A 14,996-nucleotide genomic window follows, 5' to 3' on the forward strand; every position below is an offset into this window, starting at 1 on the left:
ATACCCCTTGTCCCCCAGGATCCAGCCATTTTCAGGTGGCCTCATGAGCTGAGCCATTTGGGACTATCTAAGGATGTAGGAGTTGTGACAGTTTCCTCAAACCTCACACACACCTGCATAATCTGCTTATTGTGGTCACAGGCAACATTAAGCAAGTGAAAGCCCTTCCTGTTCACAAAGGTGCCTGGCTGCTCTGAGAGAGCCTTGGTGGCCACATGAGTACTGTCAATGACCCCCTGCACCTGGGGGAATCCAGCCATGGCCCCGAAGCCAGTTGGCCTGATTGGTTGTGAACTTGATATATTGTCCAGCCCGACCGTACGTGGCACCCATGACCTCCTTTTATGAAGTGATGAGCCACTGACTGAAAAATGCCACCTAAATCTCCAGATAATCCCTGGAATGAACCACTGGTGGAAAAGTTGAGTGTCAATGTCACTTTTAAGGCTACAGGCATTAGGTATATGCAACTTCCCATTGGCATCAACTAATGCTACAGCATGCTGCACAACTCTGCCACCATCTCCCTGGAGAGACACAGTTCTCAAAGACATTGATGCTCAGACATCTGCATGAAGCTGAGCCTCTAACAGTACACCCTTTGAGTTGGCGACCATGAGATTGCCCTCTTGCCCCCATGGTCCTCCTCATCCAATGGCTTCCTCAAGCCACTGGAGCACCCCTGGCTGCTACACAGTCACTCCATGTGGCTGCATCTCCATCTCTGTGCCACTTTGCTGCTGACTGAAAGACTCAAAATCTCGTAGCATTCACCCCATAGCCACTTGAAGCCTTCACTGCAATGAGGCTCTCCAGAACCTTGCCCTACCTCCAGTGGCTGCTGTGGAACTGGGAGGCAACTTTCAATAAGCAGCACTTCAGGTTGGCCTCACTCTCTGCAGTGCCTCCAAACTTGATAGCATTGCTTCCTGAAGATAGTGTACAGACAGCTTCACAGTATAGCTGCCAGTTACATCCACAACTCAACTGGCGATCAGATCTTGCCTCGTTTGAGTAGGCAAGACTCCAAGCCTCTGTGTGCTGTTGATAAAATCAGAAAAAGGTAGGAAGATGCCTGACGATTGGCTGTTTAATGACCTTAATAACCTACCTGCCGCCAATCTGTCAGCCACTGATCTGTCCCACTGCCCACATCTGGTAAAATTGGTCAGCAGCGGGAAGATGTCAAGGAGCCGAACGCCATTTTACCGCCTCCATGGGGCTGGTAAATTCCCGTCCAACACTCTCGCCAGATGCTGCCTAACCTGCTAAGTATTTTCAGCATTTTCTGTTTTTGTTTCAGGTTTCCAGCATCTGCAGTATTTTGCTTTTTAAAAGAATTTTGGGGAAATGTGTTTGACGAAAGTGAATCACAAGTTGCAAGTGAGGAGGAACTCGGTATGAGCTGGCAGGAGTGGAAAACACAAATTTCTGGGCCAGGCTGTAACACCAGCTGTTATTCTGGGTCTTTCCCAGGAGTTGATCCAGAGGCAAAAGGCATCATCCATACCTTTTGATAAAATAACAGCAAAAGACTGCAAATACTCAGCAGGTCAGGCAGCATCTGTGGAGAGAGAAGCAGAGTTAACATTTCTGATGAAAGGTTACTGACCTGCGACATTAATACCTTTGAGTTCCCCTTTGAACAGCCATAGAACCGCCTGCAGCGGTGAACCACTAACGGCACTTAAATTCTACAGAGAGTGTAAAAGAATGTAGGATACAGTGGGGCAAGTGACATTGGTCACTCTGAAGAAAAAGCTCGAATGAATGATAAATGCGTGCTGATATTTCCCTATTGTTCTCAGCTGAAGGCTGTAATACATTGCCCCATCACAGGTACAAACACAGTGGATGCTTTGCCTGACCCCAGTTTACCGCTGTAAACACCAGCCTTCAAAATTTGGCGGATAACGTCAATTTCGTTTTATTTACCCACATGAACTAAATGGTATTTCAAACATCTCGCACCTCCGCTGCTCCTTCAGCTTCGCGCCTGCGTGATGCGCTCACTGCCCGCGAAGGGTCATGGGATCTGTAGTTTCTCTGTTCTGTTCAGTGACGTCCGCGGGCACGCCGCCGGATGTGGCGGTTGCTAAGGCGTCGCTCCGCCCACTTCAGCGGGCACTCGCCGGATGTGGCGGTTGCTAAGGCGTCGCTCCGCCCACTTCAGCGGGTAGTCCGCCGGATGTGGCGGTTGCTAAGGCACCGCTAGAGCCGCCATGGCGTCGGATGGTGAGGGTGCGTTGTTGTCGCTGCATTATGAAGTGTTTGGGAAGGTGCAGGGAGTGTTCTTCCGGAAACATACGCAGAAAGAAGCCAAGCGGCTGGGCCTGACGGGCTGGGTGCAGAATACGGTGCAGGGGACAGTGAAGGGCCAGCTGCAAGGAGCCGAAGAGCGGGTGCGGGCCATGCAGACCTGGCTCCGCAACACCGGCAGCCCCAAGTCCCAGATAGAAAGAGTCGAGTTCACCAACCAGAAGCGAATCCAGCAGCGGGAATACTCAGACTTCCAGATCATCAAATAACCGGCGGCGGCATCATCGACTGCTGGACAGCCAGCGGCCAGGAACCCGCGTCGCCTCGCGTTTGTCCCGGCTCCGCTTCCTCGGTGGGTGGATACATGCAGACTCTCGGGAGCAATGGAGGGAAGGTGAGCGTTTCCATGGGCTTCCCATCCCGTTCCGGTTGTTCTTTGCTCTTTAAACTGCTGCTCTTTCGGCTCGGTTCCCCTGTTTTGAATCTGATTCCACTCCGCCACCTGGGTTATTTATATTGAATGGAACTCGTTTGGAAACAATCCACCCACCACCACCTGAACCAGTGGATTATCTCTGTCTCCAAAGTTTGTTTTCCTATGGATGTTAAGGATCTAATGTTGCAGTGATTCTTAGAGTTACATGTTGATGTTTTGTGTTACCAAATTGTATTTCAAGCAGGTTCCAATTATGTGTTTAATGTTCACGTTGTATCCCTGTTCTTGAGTTTGTTTCTTTTGGGATTAGTGGAATCGCCGTCCAACTGTCGGTACCAGCTTTTGACTAATTTGGACAGATCCTGCATCGAGACTTCCCGTCAGCAAGTCAAAGGAACCTTGACTATTTATTGCAAGATTTGTGTTTGTTTGAATTGTCACATAGGTAGAATGTTTCTTCCACATGGACGCCACATTTCAGCTTTTGCATGACTTCAATGTGAAAAGATTCAGCTCGAATATAAATATTGATGTAAAATAACATTTAGATAATAAATTGTCCAAGGCTAGAGTGCCAGCTTCGCTCAGTTGAAAACTCTTGCATCTTAAGTGTGTTGCAAGGCGAGTACTTGGCACCACATGTAGTTGGTGCAGTAAATGTGAGTGTTAATATTAAGAGTAAATCTGAATGTTACTATATTGGAAGTGCTGTTCTCAGGACGAGATGTTATGCCAAGGCACCATCTCCCTGTTCCAACACTTCAGGTGGATGTCAATACATCCTATGGCACTAATTCACTGAGGACTACAAGGAGTTCTGGTATCATAGCTAATATTCCTCCCTAGTTGAACTGATCATCCAATTTCTGTTAGTGATGAATTGCTATGTGCAGAATTGTTGTTGTTTATTCATGGAACAGCAATCACTCCACGTCAAATTATTCAGTTTGAAACACTGAGTAATGCTCCAGATCAAATATTCATTTGGGTCTGTGGCAATTAGAATACCCCTGTTTAGCAAAGTTTTCTGTGAAGTTTAACAGTGTAACAAAAACTGATTTAGCAAAGTTAACTTTTTTGAAATAAAATGATTCTGCATTAAACATTCTCAAACTTAATATTTCTATGTGCTTGAGTCATTTGTGTGTCTGAAGCAAGAGTTCTGCTGGGAGAACTTTCTGCTGCACCGAACAGGAAATAAAATGTCATTACGGTTTGAAAGTTCCTGGACTAGAGGCTAATTTTCAGAAATAACCTGTAAATGACCTCTCAGTCACAAGGGTGCATTTGCAGGTGATAGTCTAAGACTAGGGTTACAGCTCTGGCTGCTAACTGAGTTCTGAGAATTTTATGAGAGAACTTTCAACTTGAATGTCAGTTTTACCTCCAGAAAAGTGTTTAAGGCACTGAAAGTTTGGTCTTGATCTCTCACACCTGTTCCATGCACAGAATTTGCCTATTGCCATTTTGTATCAGGTGGCCATTGTGCCTGCCTGAAATTGGCTGATGTCCATCTAAATATTTTAAGTAGGGTTCCGTGCTTATTTTATGGCTCAAAAACCTTTTCATCTCTAAATCTGCCCTGGTCCTGAACTCATCTTTCCTTAGTTTCTCTCCTGTCTGCCCTCTGTAAACTCGTCTTGTCCATAAGACGCACCTCCTGCTGTTCGACCCTATTCCCAATAAACTGCTGGCCACCCAACTTTGCTTCCTGGCTCCCGTGTTATCTGATGTTATTGGTTCTCTTCTCTAGTACTGTTCCCCTCTCTTTCAAATCTGCATTATCACCCCTATCAAAAAGCCATTAAAACTGCTGCCCCATCTCCAACTTTCCTCTCCTCCCGAATGTCCTCAAACATGTTGTCACCCTCCAAATCTGTGTCCATCTTTCACGGAATGTCATGTTTGAATCCCTCCAGTCAGCTTTCCGCCCCACCGCAGTACAAAAACGGCCTTACCAAAGTAACACATGACATCCTATGTGACTGTCAATGGTAAACTATTGTTCTTCGACCGGTTTGCTGCCTTTGACGTGCTTCATCACACCATTTTCTTCCAGTGTCTCCCATTGTCATCCAGCAGGGTAGTACTGCACTTGCCTGGTTCCATTCTTACCTATCCAGTGGTATCAGAGATTCACTTGGAATGGTTTTTATTCTCGCTCTTGCAATGTTACCTCTGGTGTTCCCCAAATATCTATCCATGGCCCCCTCCTATTTCTCATCTACATGCTGGCACTCAGTGACATCATCCAAAAACACAACTTTAACTTTAAAAAGAGCAGATTTCAGTTAGGTGTGGGGTTTCAAGTCTTAAAAACCAAATTCTGGAACTAAACCTACCTCCAACCCACCCTCTTGCAGCTTTACCTGAGGCCGAAAGGGGCTGGGCAGCCAACCCGCTCCAAGGAGGCAGGTTGATACTTTAGTCAAAACAATGAGGCTGCAAGCCTCAGCGTCATTCAGCTTTTCGACTTTAACTCTGGTTATGTCCAGGTGAAGACTTGGCATATCCAGGAGGTTAGTGCCTGCCTGAAGAACCCCCATGATCGGGCACTCCAGCCCCCACTGACTTTGATCACCAGGACTCTGATCAATTTTCACACCTCTCCTGATTCTCCCCATTCTTAGCCTCCAATATTCCCTTTGCACCACCATCACCCCCACGACCTTCCCTGGCCACTAGGACCCCTGGATTGGCAGCCCATTCAATCCACTGCTACTGCAAACCCGCCCCCCCCCCCCCCACCGGCCCAGCCCAGCCCAGCGATCAAACATCCCAGGCCCTGGATTGCCTTCAGGAACCGATCGAGACATCACTCGCATGCTTTGGCTCAAAAGTCCACAGCATGTGGGGGAATTCCAGATTCCTTGTGCCTTTTGGACCCCCCACCCCCACCATTGTTCCTAGCTGGTCAGGTAAGTAAGAATTCAGCCCACAGTTTGTTTCCCCAGGTATGCTGTTGACACCCAGCTCTACCCACTGTCTCTAAACCGCCAGATTGCTTATTCGACATCACGTATTGGAGGAGCAGAAATTTCCTCCAACTAAATATTGGGAAGATAGACGCCATTACCTTCACTTCTTGCCACAAACCCTTCCTCAGCCACCAACTCCATCCTTCTCCCTGACAACTGTCTCAGGATAAACCAGATTGTTCGCAACCTAGGTATCATATTTGACTCTAAGACAAGCTTCCAATAACATATCCACATCACTAAGACTGCATATTTCTGCCTCTAGCACCAACCAACTCCGCCCCTCCCTCAGCTCATCTGCTGCCAAAACCCTCATCCATGCCTTTGTTACCTCTAGACCTGATTATTGCAACACACTCCTGGTCGGCCTCCCACAGTTTACCCTCCGTAAACTTGAGGTCATTTAAAACTCTGCTACCATGTCCTAATTTCCACCAAGTCCTGTTCACCCATCGTCCATGTACTCGCTGATCCACATTTGCTCCTGATTAAGCAATTAAAATTCTCACCCTTGTTTTCAAATCTCCTTAGACTCGTCCCTCCCGAGCACTGTAATCTTCTACAGTCCTACAACTCTCTGAGATATCTGCACTCCTCTAATTGTGGCCTCTTGAGCAGCCCTGATTTTAACCATTGGCAGCCGTGCTTTCAGCTGCCAAGACCCTAAAATCTGGAATTCCCTCCCTGAACCTCTCTGCCTCTTATCCTCTCTTTCCTGCTTAAAGATGCTCCTTAAAGCCTACCACTTTGACCAAGTTTTTGATCGTCTGCCCTATTATACCCTACGTGACTCAGAGTCAAATTTATAATGCTCATGGGCAGTGCCTTGGGACATTTTACTATGTTAAAGGTGCTATATGAATACAATTTATTGAAAGAATTCGGTGAGTCTGTAGAGGGAACTTTGACCAAGCACCTCTTCTGATTCTGGCAAACTTCTAATTAAATGGGTTTGCTGCTTACACTGGTGGTGTAGCTGGAAGAGGGGGGGAAGTAGCAGGCTGAGGTTCAGGGAGCTACTCAGTGCAGGGATAGAAGAAGGGAAGCTCATAGGATGCCTTCTGTCCAGAACTTCTGATCTGCACAGCTCAATGAGAAGTCATCCGTGAGGAGGCTCAGAACTCAGTGGTTAGCACCGCAGCCTCACAGCTCCAGCGACCCGGGTTCAATTCTGGGTACTGCCTGTGTGGAGTTTGCAAGTTCTCCCTGTGTCTGCGTGGGTTTCCTCCGGGTGCTGCGGTTTCCTCCCACATGCCAAAGACTTGCAGGTTGATAGGTTAATTGGCCATTATAAATTGCCCCTAGTATAGGTAGGTGGTAGGGAAATATAGGGACAGGTGGGGATGTGGTAGGAATGTGGGATTGGTGTAGGATTAGTATAAATGGGTGGTTGATGGTCGGCACAGACTCGGTGGGCCGAAGGGCCTGTTTCAGTGCTGTATCTCTAAACTAAACTTTTATGCCTTGGGGTCATTCCAATCTGCAGTATGTGATATTTGCAACAGCAGCCCACCTGCTGTGCTGGTCTATACACAGTTCGCCAAAAGCCAATGACTTTATATCCTTCCCCATGGGCTCTGCACAGCCGGAAGACAGGGCTGAGGGCCTTGCCAGGATTGCAGACTTCCCCCTAGTTTCAGGGCATCATCAGCAGTACACACCTAGGCTTGCATACTTCAATATAAGAGCCTGGAGACTACAGGAATAGGAAGGAATTTCACTCATTGAACGCCCAGCTGGTACGCAATGACATGCAGTGTATCGCGTAGCTGTCATGAAAATTTAATTCTACACCAGACCACAATCCCTCCTCTCTTTGACCCCGAAAATCTGTTCAGAAGAGTCTGGCTGCTCGGGGACAAAAACTATCCATTCCAGAGCAATGCAGTTGTCCCACTTACATTGCATCTGTTTTAATTGTGAGTTGGAAGTTCGCTTCTATAGGTGAACTGAATTTCACTTCATCCACATAGAACGCTTCATCTTGAAGGTCTACTTGGACACTAAATTTCACCAAAAGCTCCTGTTGCTCACTAAGATATACCATTGCAAAATAAGTATATAATACTTTCTGAACTGATTTAAGTTCAATTGACAGCTATTTTTTGTTCTCCTGTATTGTGCTTCATCTGTAAATATAAATCCAAATAGTTTTACTCTGTACGTACTGCACTATTGTTTTTGTTATTGCTTTGTGGAAGTGAGGGGGAAATGCCATGGTACAAATAAGGAAACAGGTTTCTCATTACTGAATCTGCTACTATTTAGTTGTGAATATGAGAGCAGATATTTGAAGACAGCCTGAACTGTAGCAATATCATTGGAGCCTGCAGTGATAGATGTAAAAAATATATCAGGTGTACTAAGCCACGGGAGGAGTACCCAATGTTAAAAACTTCCTCACAGCCAGCTGAGTATCTCCAATGGCACCATTTAATATAATTGTTGCTTGTCAGAAGCGTTTTATGAAGATTTTATAAATGTATGAAAATAACTTTATTTAAGTTAGCAAATTTGGCCATTAGATCTTCTTGATGGGACAATCAGTATCCTGGATGGGCGGGGGTGGGTGGGATTACCATTGACCAGAAACTTAACTGGACCAGCCATATAAGTACTGTGGCTTCAAAAGCAGGTCAGGAGGCTGGGAATTCTGCAGTGAGTAACTCACCTCCTGACTCCCCAGAGCCTGTCCACCATCTACAAGGCACAAGTCAGGAGTGTGATGCAGTACTCTCCACCTGCCTGGATGGGTGCAACTCCAACAAGGCTCAAGAAGCTCAACACCATCCTGGACAAAGCAGCCCACTTAATTGGCACCCCATCCACCTCATTAAATATTCACTTCTTCGACCACCAGTGCACAGTGGCAGCAGTATGTATCATATGCAAGATACACCGCAGCAACTCGCCAAGCTTCTTTCAACAGCACCTTCCAAACCTGTGGCCTCTACCATCTAAAAGGACAAGGGCAGCAGACACATGGGAACACCACCATCTGCATCTCCCTTCCAAGCCACACACCATTCTGACTCAGAACTGTATTACTGTTCCTTCACTATTGCTGGGTCAAAAACCTGGAACTCCCTTCCTAACAGCACTGTGGTGTACCTACACCAGATGGACTGCAGCAGTTCAATAAGGCAGCTCACCACCACCTTCTCAAGGGCAATTAAGGATGGGCAACTAATGCTGGCCTAGCCAGTGATGCTCACAACCCCTAAAAAAATTTTTTTAAATATTGACAATTGCTGTACAAATGAGATGAGGAATTACATGGATAGACTGAAGAAGCTGAGGTTATTCTCCTTCAAGCAGAGAAGGCTAAGGGTAAATTTGATAGGCGTGTTTAAAATCATGAAGGGTTTTGATATGGTAAACCAAGGAAAATTCTTTCTAATGGCTGAAGGATCAATAACAAGAGGGCACAGATTTAAGGTAGTTGGCAACAGAACCAGAGGCGATATGAGGAAAAGCTTTTTTATGCAGAAGTGGTTAGGATTCGGAATGCAGTGCCTGATTGGTTGGTGGATACAGATTAAATAGGAGCCTTCAAATGGTAATAAGATAAACACTTTAAGAAGAAACAATTACAGGGATAAGGGGAGTAGGACGAACAGGATTGCTCTTCGTAAGAGCCAACGCAGGCTTGATGGGTTGAATGACTTCTTCGTATGCTGCACTATTCTATGATCCTATAAATTACAAAATTACCATAATGATATTGAATGGTTATTACAACTACATTTCAAAGATAATTCTAATAATGAATACAACAATCTCTTCATTAATGAAAGCTATATGAACAGTAAAGAACATTATTATTTTAAAAAACTGATTATTTTAACAGAGTAAGTTAGGTGAACATATTGATAAATAATGTGATACGAACACTGACAAATATGTCACAGTATGAGAGTGTTGATACATCTCGTCTTTTGACTCCTGTTCCGGAAGATTGGTGTATTACTACTGAGCAGATGGTGCTGGGATTGTGAAGGATTTAATTCGGATGGAGCAGATTCCTCTACCAGCTATGTCTCTGTACTCTTCTTTGCCTCATAATATCAGCCAGAGTCTGACCAACTTCAGTGGATCTCTTTTCATCAGCAATAAAACTCGGGACTGTGGTGATGGATATAACAATATTCCAGGTAAGACACATTAGCAGAAAATGGAGGCTTAGACATGTGACAACCAGCAATAACTCAGAACATGACAGGCATACAGAGAGAGTTCCCATGCAAGGTACTATAGCAATAACCCAAAGACTTACAAACACAACAAAGTTTAACAGGAAACTTCCACATAATGTTGGCAATAATCCAAAGACCTACTGACGCAGATGCTTACACAGGAAGATACAATACCAGCAGTAAGTCACAGTGCATCTACTATAGGGAACTCCTATATATAGTAAAAGAAATAACGATTGAAAGAGCCATAAAAGAGGATGTAGTACTGGCAATAACTCAGATCGTCAAAACCTGAATAGCCTAATATAAGGATGTCAGAGATATAGTACTAAAGCAACCCAAGATCCTATAAGTTTTATGTTAACATTGTAGTATATACATTGCACTGTTTATACATTATACCATGGTATTGTGAAGATAATTCCAGTACTTGCAGTAACTGTCAAGTACAAATTGTGTGTGACTTTACACAGATATGTTAAAATGCAAGCAGTAACAAAGACTTGTACTTAAGACGAAACAGCTTGCATTTCTATAGTGTCTTTCATCTCAGTATGTCCCAAGGTGTTTAACAGCCAATTAATTGCTTCTGAACTAATAACTATTGTTTTATAGGCAGATTCAGCAGTCAATTTGTGCATAGCAAGGTCCCACAAATGGCAAATGATATGTGACTGGTTCATCTGTTTATGGTTGAGTAATGAATGGTCGCCAGTTACCACGCTGTTTTGCAAAAATAAAAGTATAGTGTGTTAATAAGTAAGTAATACCATGGGACAATTGGCATGGGTTGCTACACGGGCCTTTTCCTTCAGACTGTGGGTTTTAACATCTTCATTTGATTTTTTTTTGTTTATCTGCAATATAAAACAAAGAACTTGCATTTATACATAGGATTAATTGTAAAAGGCTATTAAATAGTTTCGGACTTCAGGCACAGAGTAAAAGACTCTTTAGTTATATTAATAGCGACTAGCTACTTTTCACTGACTTCCCTGTTGTGTTATCACTTTTAATTGAGACTTGCCTGACTGTGCAAAGTGGTATGTATTGGGATTTACAGCTAAAACTATCTTGGCTGTGATAAGCTATTCTATAATGACCACTGCAAAAAGTTTAAAGATTCATTGAGTTGAGCTGTTTTCTGTTAACAGCTAATGAGATGGTGTCCAGTTTACCTTTGCAAATGGCACTGTATTTCAACGTGTTCTTCTTTCCATTCTGGTGGTTGTCAGAAGTGGCCATGCTTGAACTTAAGGTGAGAATTAGTTCCGAGCGTCCAATAGCATCCAATGTGTCAGCCAATGAGTTGAAGGTGAGTGGGTATTATGGCAGGACTCACAGCAACCAGACTATTTTACAGCAAAGTCTATTTACTCATTTGCAGCAACATCTCCTAATTTTAAAAAAACAGGGTGATTGCTCCAGAAAAATGCAGTGAGTGGAGGTGTATCTTTTATAGCTGATCTAATTTGTTAAAGGTTTTTGAGGATGGTGTTGAGAGACATATATAATTTCCATTCTGAGTTCGCAATTATAAGTGCTACCACATGGAAGTGCTAGATGGAGGTTAGATGCTACTCCAATAAGAGAAAGCCAAGATTAGAGAAACAGTGGTCTAGAAATTAATTCATGCTTGCAGGGGGTGTGGGAGGGGACGATTGGGAATGGGAGGAGGGATCAGGATCGACGATTGGGAAAGGCCCAAGTTAGGACTGGTAAAGGCCTTCAGCATTGCACTTTGCTTAGCCTAACATTGGAGCTCCTCCGTTTGTCCTGCTGCAGACATTAAGTGTGTAGATGTTTAGATATTTCTCATTTTTGCAGTTAAACCTGATTGAGATTCTTCTCAATCCTGCTTATTAGATTGCACTGAATTACAATGAGCAGTTTTGTACTTACTGACCTCTGTTTCTCCTCATCCCCTCCCCAAAGCAGTATAGCATGTTACCAGGATACTACCAGTGGCTGCTGTTTGCAGCTGTGATAATTCTCACACTAATTGAATGTGTCCGACTTTCTCTAGGCTACACGGGAAACTTGCAAGAAAAGGTGAGTGAATTAGAAAAGACAATTAACTGAAAATGTTTTCTCTGGGTGCCTTGCCAATGGCTCATTGGTTAAGTACACCACTTGATGTACCAGGTACTCCCCAGTTTAAGGGATGTATACCTGTGTAAGCCGATTGAGGACAGGATCAGGTTCATCAATGACATTCCCTTTGGATCAATAGCTTGCTGACATTCACAGTGTCACTTCATACATTGGAGGAAGGGCAGCCAGAATCTATAGAACAGTACCTTAGCATGATTCAGCTCCTGCAAGGGAAGAAGGGAGAAATAGGTTTTCTCTTAAATTTATTTCTTGTTTCATTAGTAATGGTATTTTATTCCAAATGCCAATGCACCATTTCCGAATTGAAGGACGTAAAGCAACATCCTCTCAGACCTCTGCTGAAACTGTTCAGGAGCTGAATGGTAGGAGGAGCAGCCAAGAATTACTCTGAAACTAAGGTCACCTCCTCTTTTGTTGGGAAATGCAAGATCCTCCTCAGTGGAGCCAACCAAAATAGAAAGCACATCAAGTGGGGAATTGTATTACTCTGTTATCTTTAATCATTAAGGAAATGTTCATAGTAGTGCAGAAGACAATAAAAGAAAATCCCCCAGTATAAAAAAACCCAGAAATTACAAGTTAATTCTACCTGCAACAACTGTCAACCAACATAAAATGCTAGACTAATCATATAAGTTTCTTTTTGATTATAAAAGAAGTCTCATATAAAGTGTAGTACTCTGAAGAAATGTCTAAGAGGCATACAATTTACAATGTTTCATTTAAGATAAATGAGGGTAATTTTGATGAAAGAGAAAATGTTTGAAATATATGCAATCAGCATCTGAAAGAGAAAGTTAGGTTGTTTCAGACCTTGCTCTTGGTCAGCAATCTGTTCTTTAATTCAAATTTCTAGCGTTCAGGATTTCTATCTCTCTAATGTAACCAAGGTGTATTATGTGAATTTACAATTGAACCCAATGTTATTTGTTATAATAAGAGAAAATACTGTATAGATACTTCTCAGTTTTTCAGTTAAACATGATGGAGAATCTCCTCAGTCCTGCTTGATAGATCAAAATGAATGGTCACCGCACTTCGAAAGGATGTATTGGCCGAGGGCAGAATGCAGTACAGATTCACCAGAATGTTATCAGAGCTCCAGATGTTATATTATGAGGAGAGATTACATAACTTAAGCTTGTATTCCTTGGAATATTGAATGCTGAAGGTTGATTTGAGTAAGGTTTTTAGGTTTTTTAAAGGAATTGATAGGGTAAAGAGAGCAACAAGGGGACATAACCTTAAAATCAGTGCCAGGCCAATCAGGAGAGAAGTTAGGAAACACTTCTTCACTCAAAGGGTGGTAGAAGTGTAGAAGTCTCTCCCACAAAAAAGCAATAGATGTTTTGCTAGCCAAGGGTATTAAGGGAAATGGAGCCAAGGCGGGTTGATAGAGTTAGGGTACAGATCAGTCAAGATCTCAATGAATGATAGAACAGGCTTTAGGGGCTGAATGGCCTACTCCTGTTCCTACACTTAAATTTTGTTTAAGAGTTATAGTCATTATTATTGTGTACTAGCTATTGATTCTGCCATTTGCATTTTGACCTGCAGCTGCCTGAGTTAGCTGGATTATGGTTGCTGTCCTTTACAATCCAGCTTCCTATTATTCTGTTCCTCCTCACCGATAAATCCATCATCATCTTACCCCTGGAGCAGGCTGTTCATATTCTCTACTTCACCTTCCTGGTTTTCGAGTTGGTTGCGGCATTCCAGGCCCTAAGGAAAATGACAAACCAGTTGGCGACACGCTTCTACCTCCAGCAGTTTCAAGAGTCAGAATGTTCACAACGGCGCAACAGGAGCCAAGAAACTGGTATTCCATATGGGAGGAACTCCATTTCCAATGTTTAGTGAGGCAACAACCTCCAAGTGTATTGATTTTTCCAACCATGTTACCAATCAGACCCAGCCCCACCAATGTTTCTGTGCGATTGCACCATTGCGAAGGTCCAGGCTTCTGTGCCACTGTTATTAGATGAAGGCTGTGTAAGAGAATTGATGGTCCTTCTTGTGTAATGTAGACTTTTTCATTAGCTGAGCAGGGCTAGGAAGGAATCAAGGATCTCTACTATTAACATACAGGAAATTGCCATTATGATTTTTTAAAAATAAATTAACTCCAATTTCCTTGAGAAAATTAAATTGCTTGTGTTGTGTGCCTGAATTTTCTATTTTGCGTAATGAAAATGTCTTTCCAGTTTCCTCCCCTTGTTCCATCTCTTCCTGTGCCACTCCAGACGGTAAGTGCTATTCAAGTGTGTGAAAGGTTGTCAGGCAAGCTTGAACCTGACCTTTGCTTACATAAGCATTTTCTAGAATAATTCACTGGAGAACATTTAGTAGCAAGTACCCTCAACAACTTTTTTTTTAATGTCCTAGCACAGAGACATTGAGCTAGTCTTTCGGCCTCTGCCCCACCTCCCTTCACCCCCATCCACCACATAGACAGGTTTTCAGCAGATCTGTGGCAGGCGCAGGCAGAACGAAATTCGAGGGCTGTTCTCCCGCCTGCCCATTGCTTTCCACTGCTGGATCCAACAGCATAAACAATGCCATCCCCAAAGACACACAAATGAGAGAAGCATGGCCTCTGCTGTGTTTCCCACTATTTGCAATACAGGAAGTATGTCTGCCAGCTGTGCCCCAGTGTTTGCGTGAAGGACTGAGGAGCAATTACTGGACCAGGAACCTGCACAAGCATTCATAATTCTGCTATGCACAGGCTCAACTGAGAAAATTTTAAGTTTAAAAATAATGTTTTAGCACAGGCAACATGCTAGCTTCATTTTTCTCCCCCCCACAGCACATTTCAACACACGGCAACTGAAGCTTACTATGCTGAGTGCTCCTTGATGTTTGTGATATTGCTTAGATATTTATTTCAAATCTTAATTAATTTTGGACATTCCAAAGCTTAGTTATTAATTTCATGGAATGCCAGCCCCACAATTACAGAGTACACGTGCCTGATAATAACAGATTGCTATTTTCAAATAAGTTAACCTT

General features: G+C 43.6%; 2 protein-coding genes across 3 annotated transcripts; both read left to right on the forward strand.

Moving 5' to 3' along the window:
- The first annotated feature begins 2,158 nt into the window (after window positions 1-2,158).
- acyp1 (acylphosphatase 1, erythrocyte (common) type) lies at window positions 2,159-3,798 on the forward strand. Its single transcript, XM_068055559.1, has one exon. The coding sequence runs from the start codon at window positions 2,223-2,225 to the stop codon at window positions 2,526-2,528; it is 306 nt and encodes a 101-aa protein (XP_067911660.1). The 5' UTR covers window positions 2,159-2,222; the 3' UTR covers window positions 2,529-3,798.
- On the forward strand, window positions 2,569-14,068 carry LOC137382976 (transmembrane protein 17-like). 2 transcript variants are annotated; one of them, XM_068055557.1, is made up of 5 exons: window positions 2,569-2,653; window positions 9,631-9,827; window positions 11,024-11,127; window positions 11,805-11,921; window positions 13,542-14,068. In XM_068055557.1, exons 2-5 carry the CDS (start codon window positions 9,686-9,688, stop codon window positions 13,839-13,841), a joined length of 663 nt encoding a protein of 220 aa, XP_067911658.1. In that variant the 5' UTR covers window positions 2,569-2,653; window positions 9,631-9,685; the 3' UTR covers window positions 13,842-14,068. The 2 variants fall into 2 exon arrangements, with proteins under 2 accessions (XP_067911658.1, XP_067911659.1); XM_068055558.1 differs by having other exon boundaries at window positions 11,808-11,921.
- The last annotated feature ends 928 nt before the right edge of the window (window positions 14,069-14,996 follow it).

The sequence above is a fragment of the Heterodontus francisci genome, chromosome 23 (genome assembly GCF_036365525.1).
Source record: "Heterodontus francisci isolate sHetFra1 chromosome 23, sHetFra1.hap1, whole genome shotgun sequence".
Taxonomy (NCBI): domain Eukaryota; kingdom Metazoa; phylum Chordata; class Chondrichthyes; order Heterodontiformes; family Heterodontidae; genus Heterodontus; species Heterodontus francisci.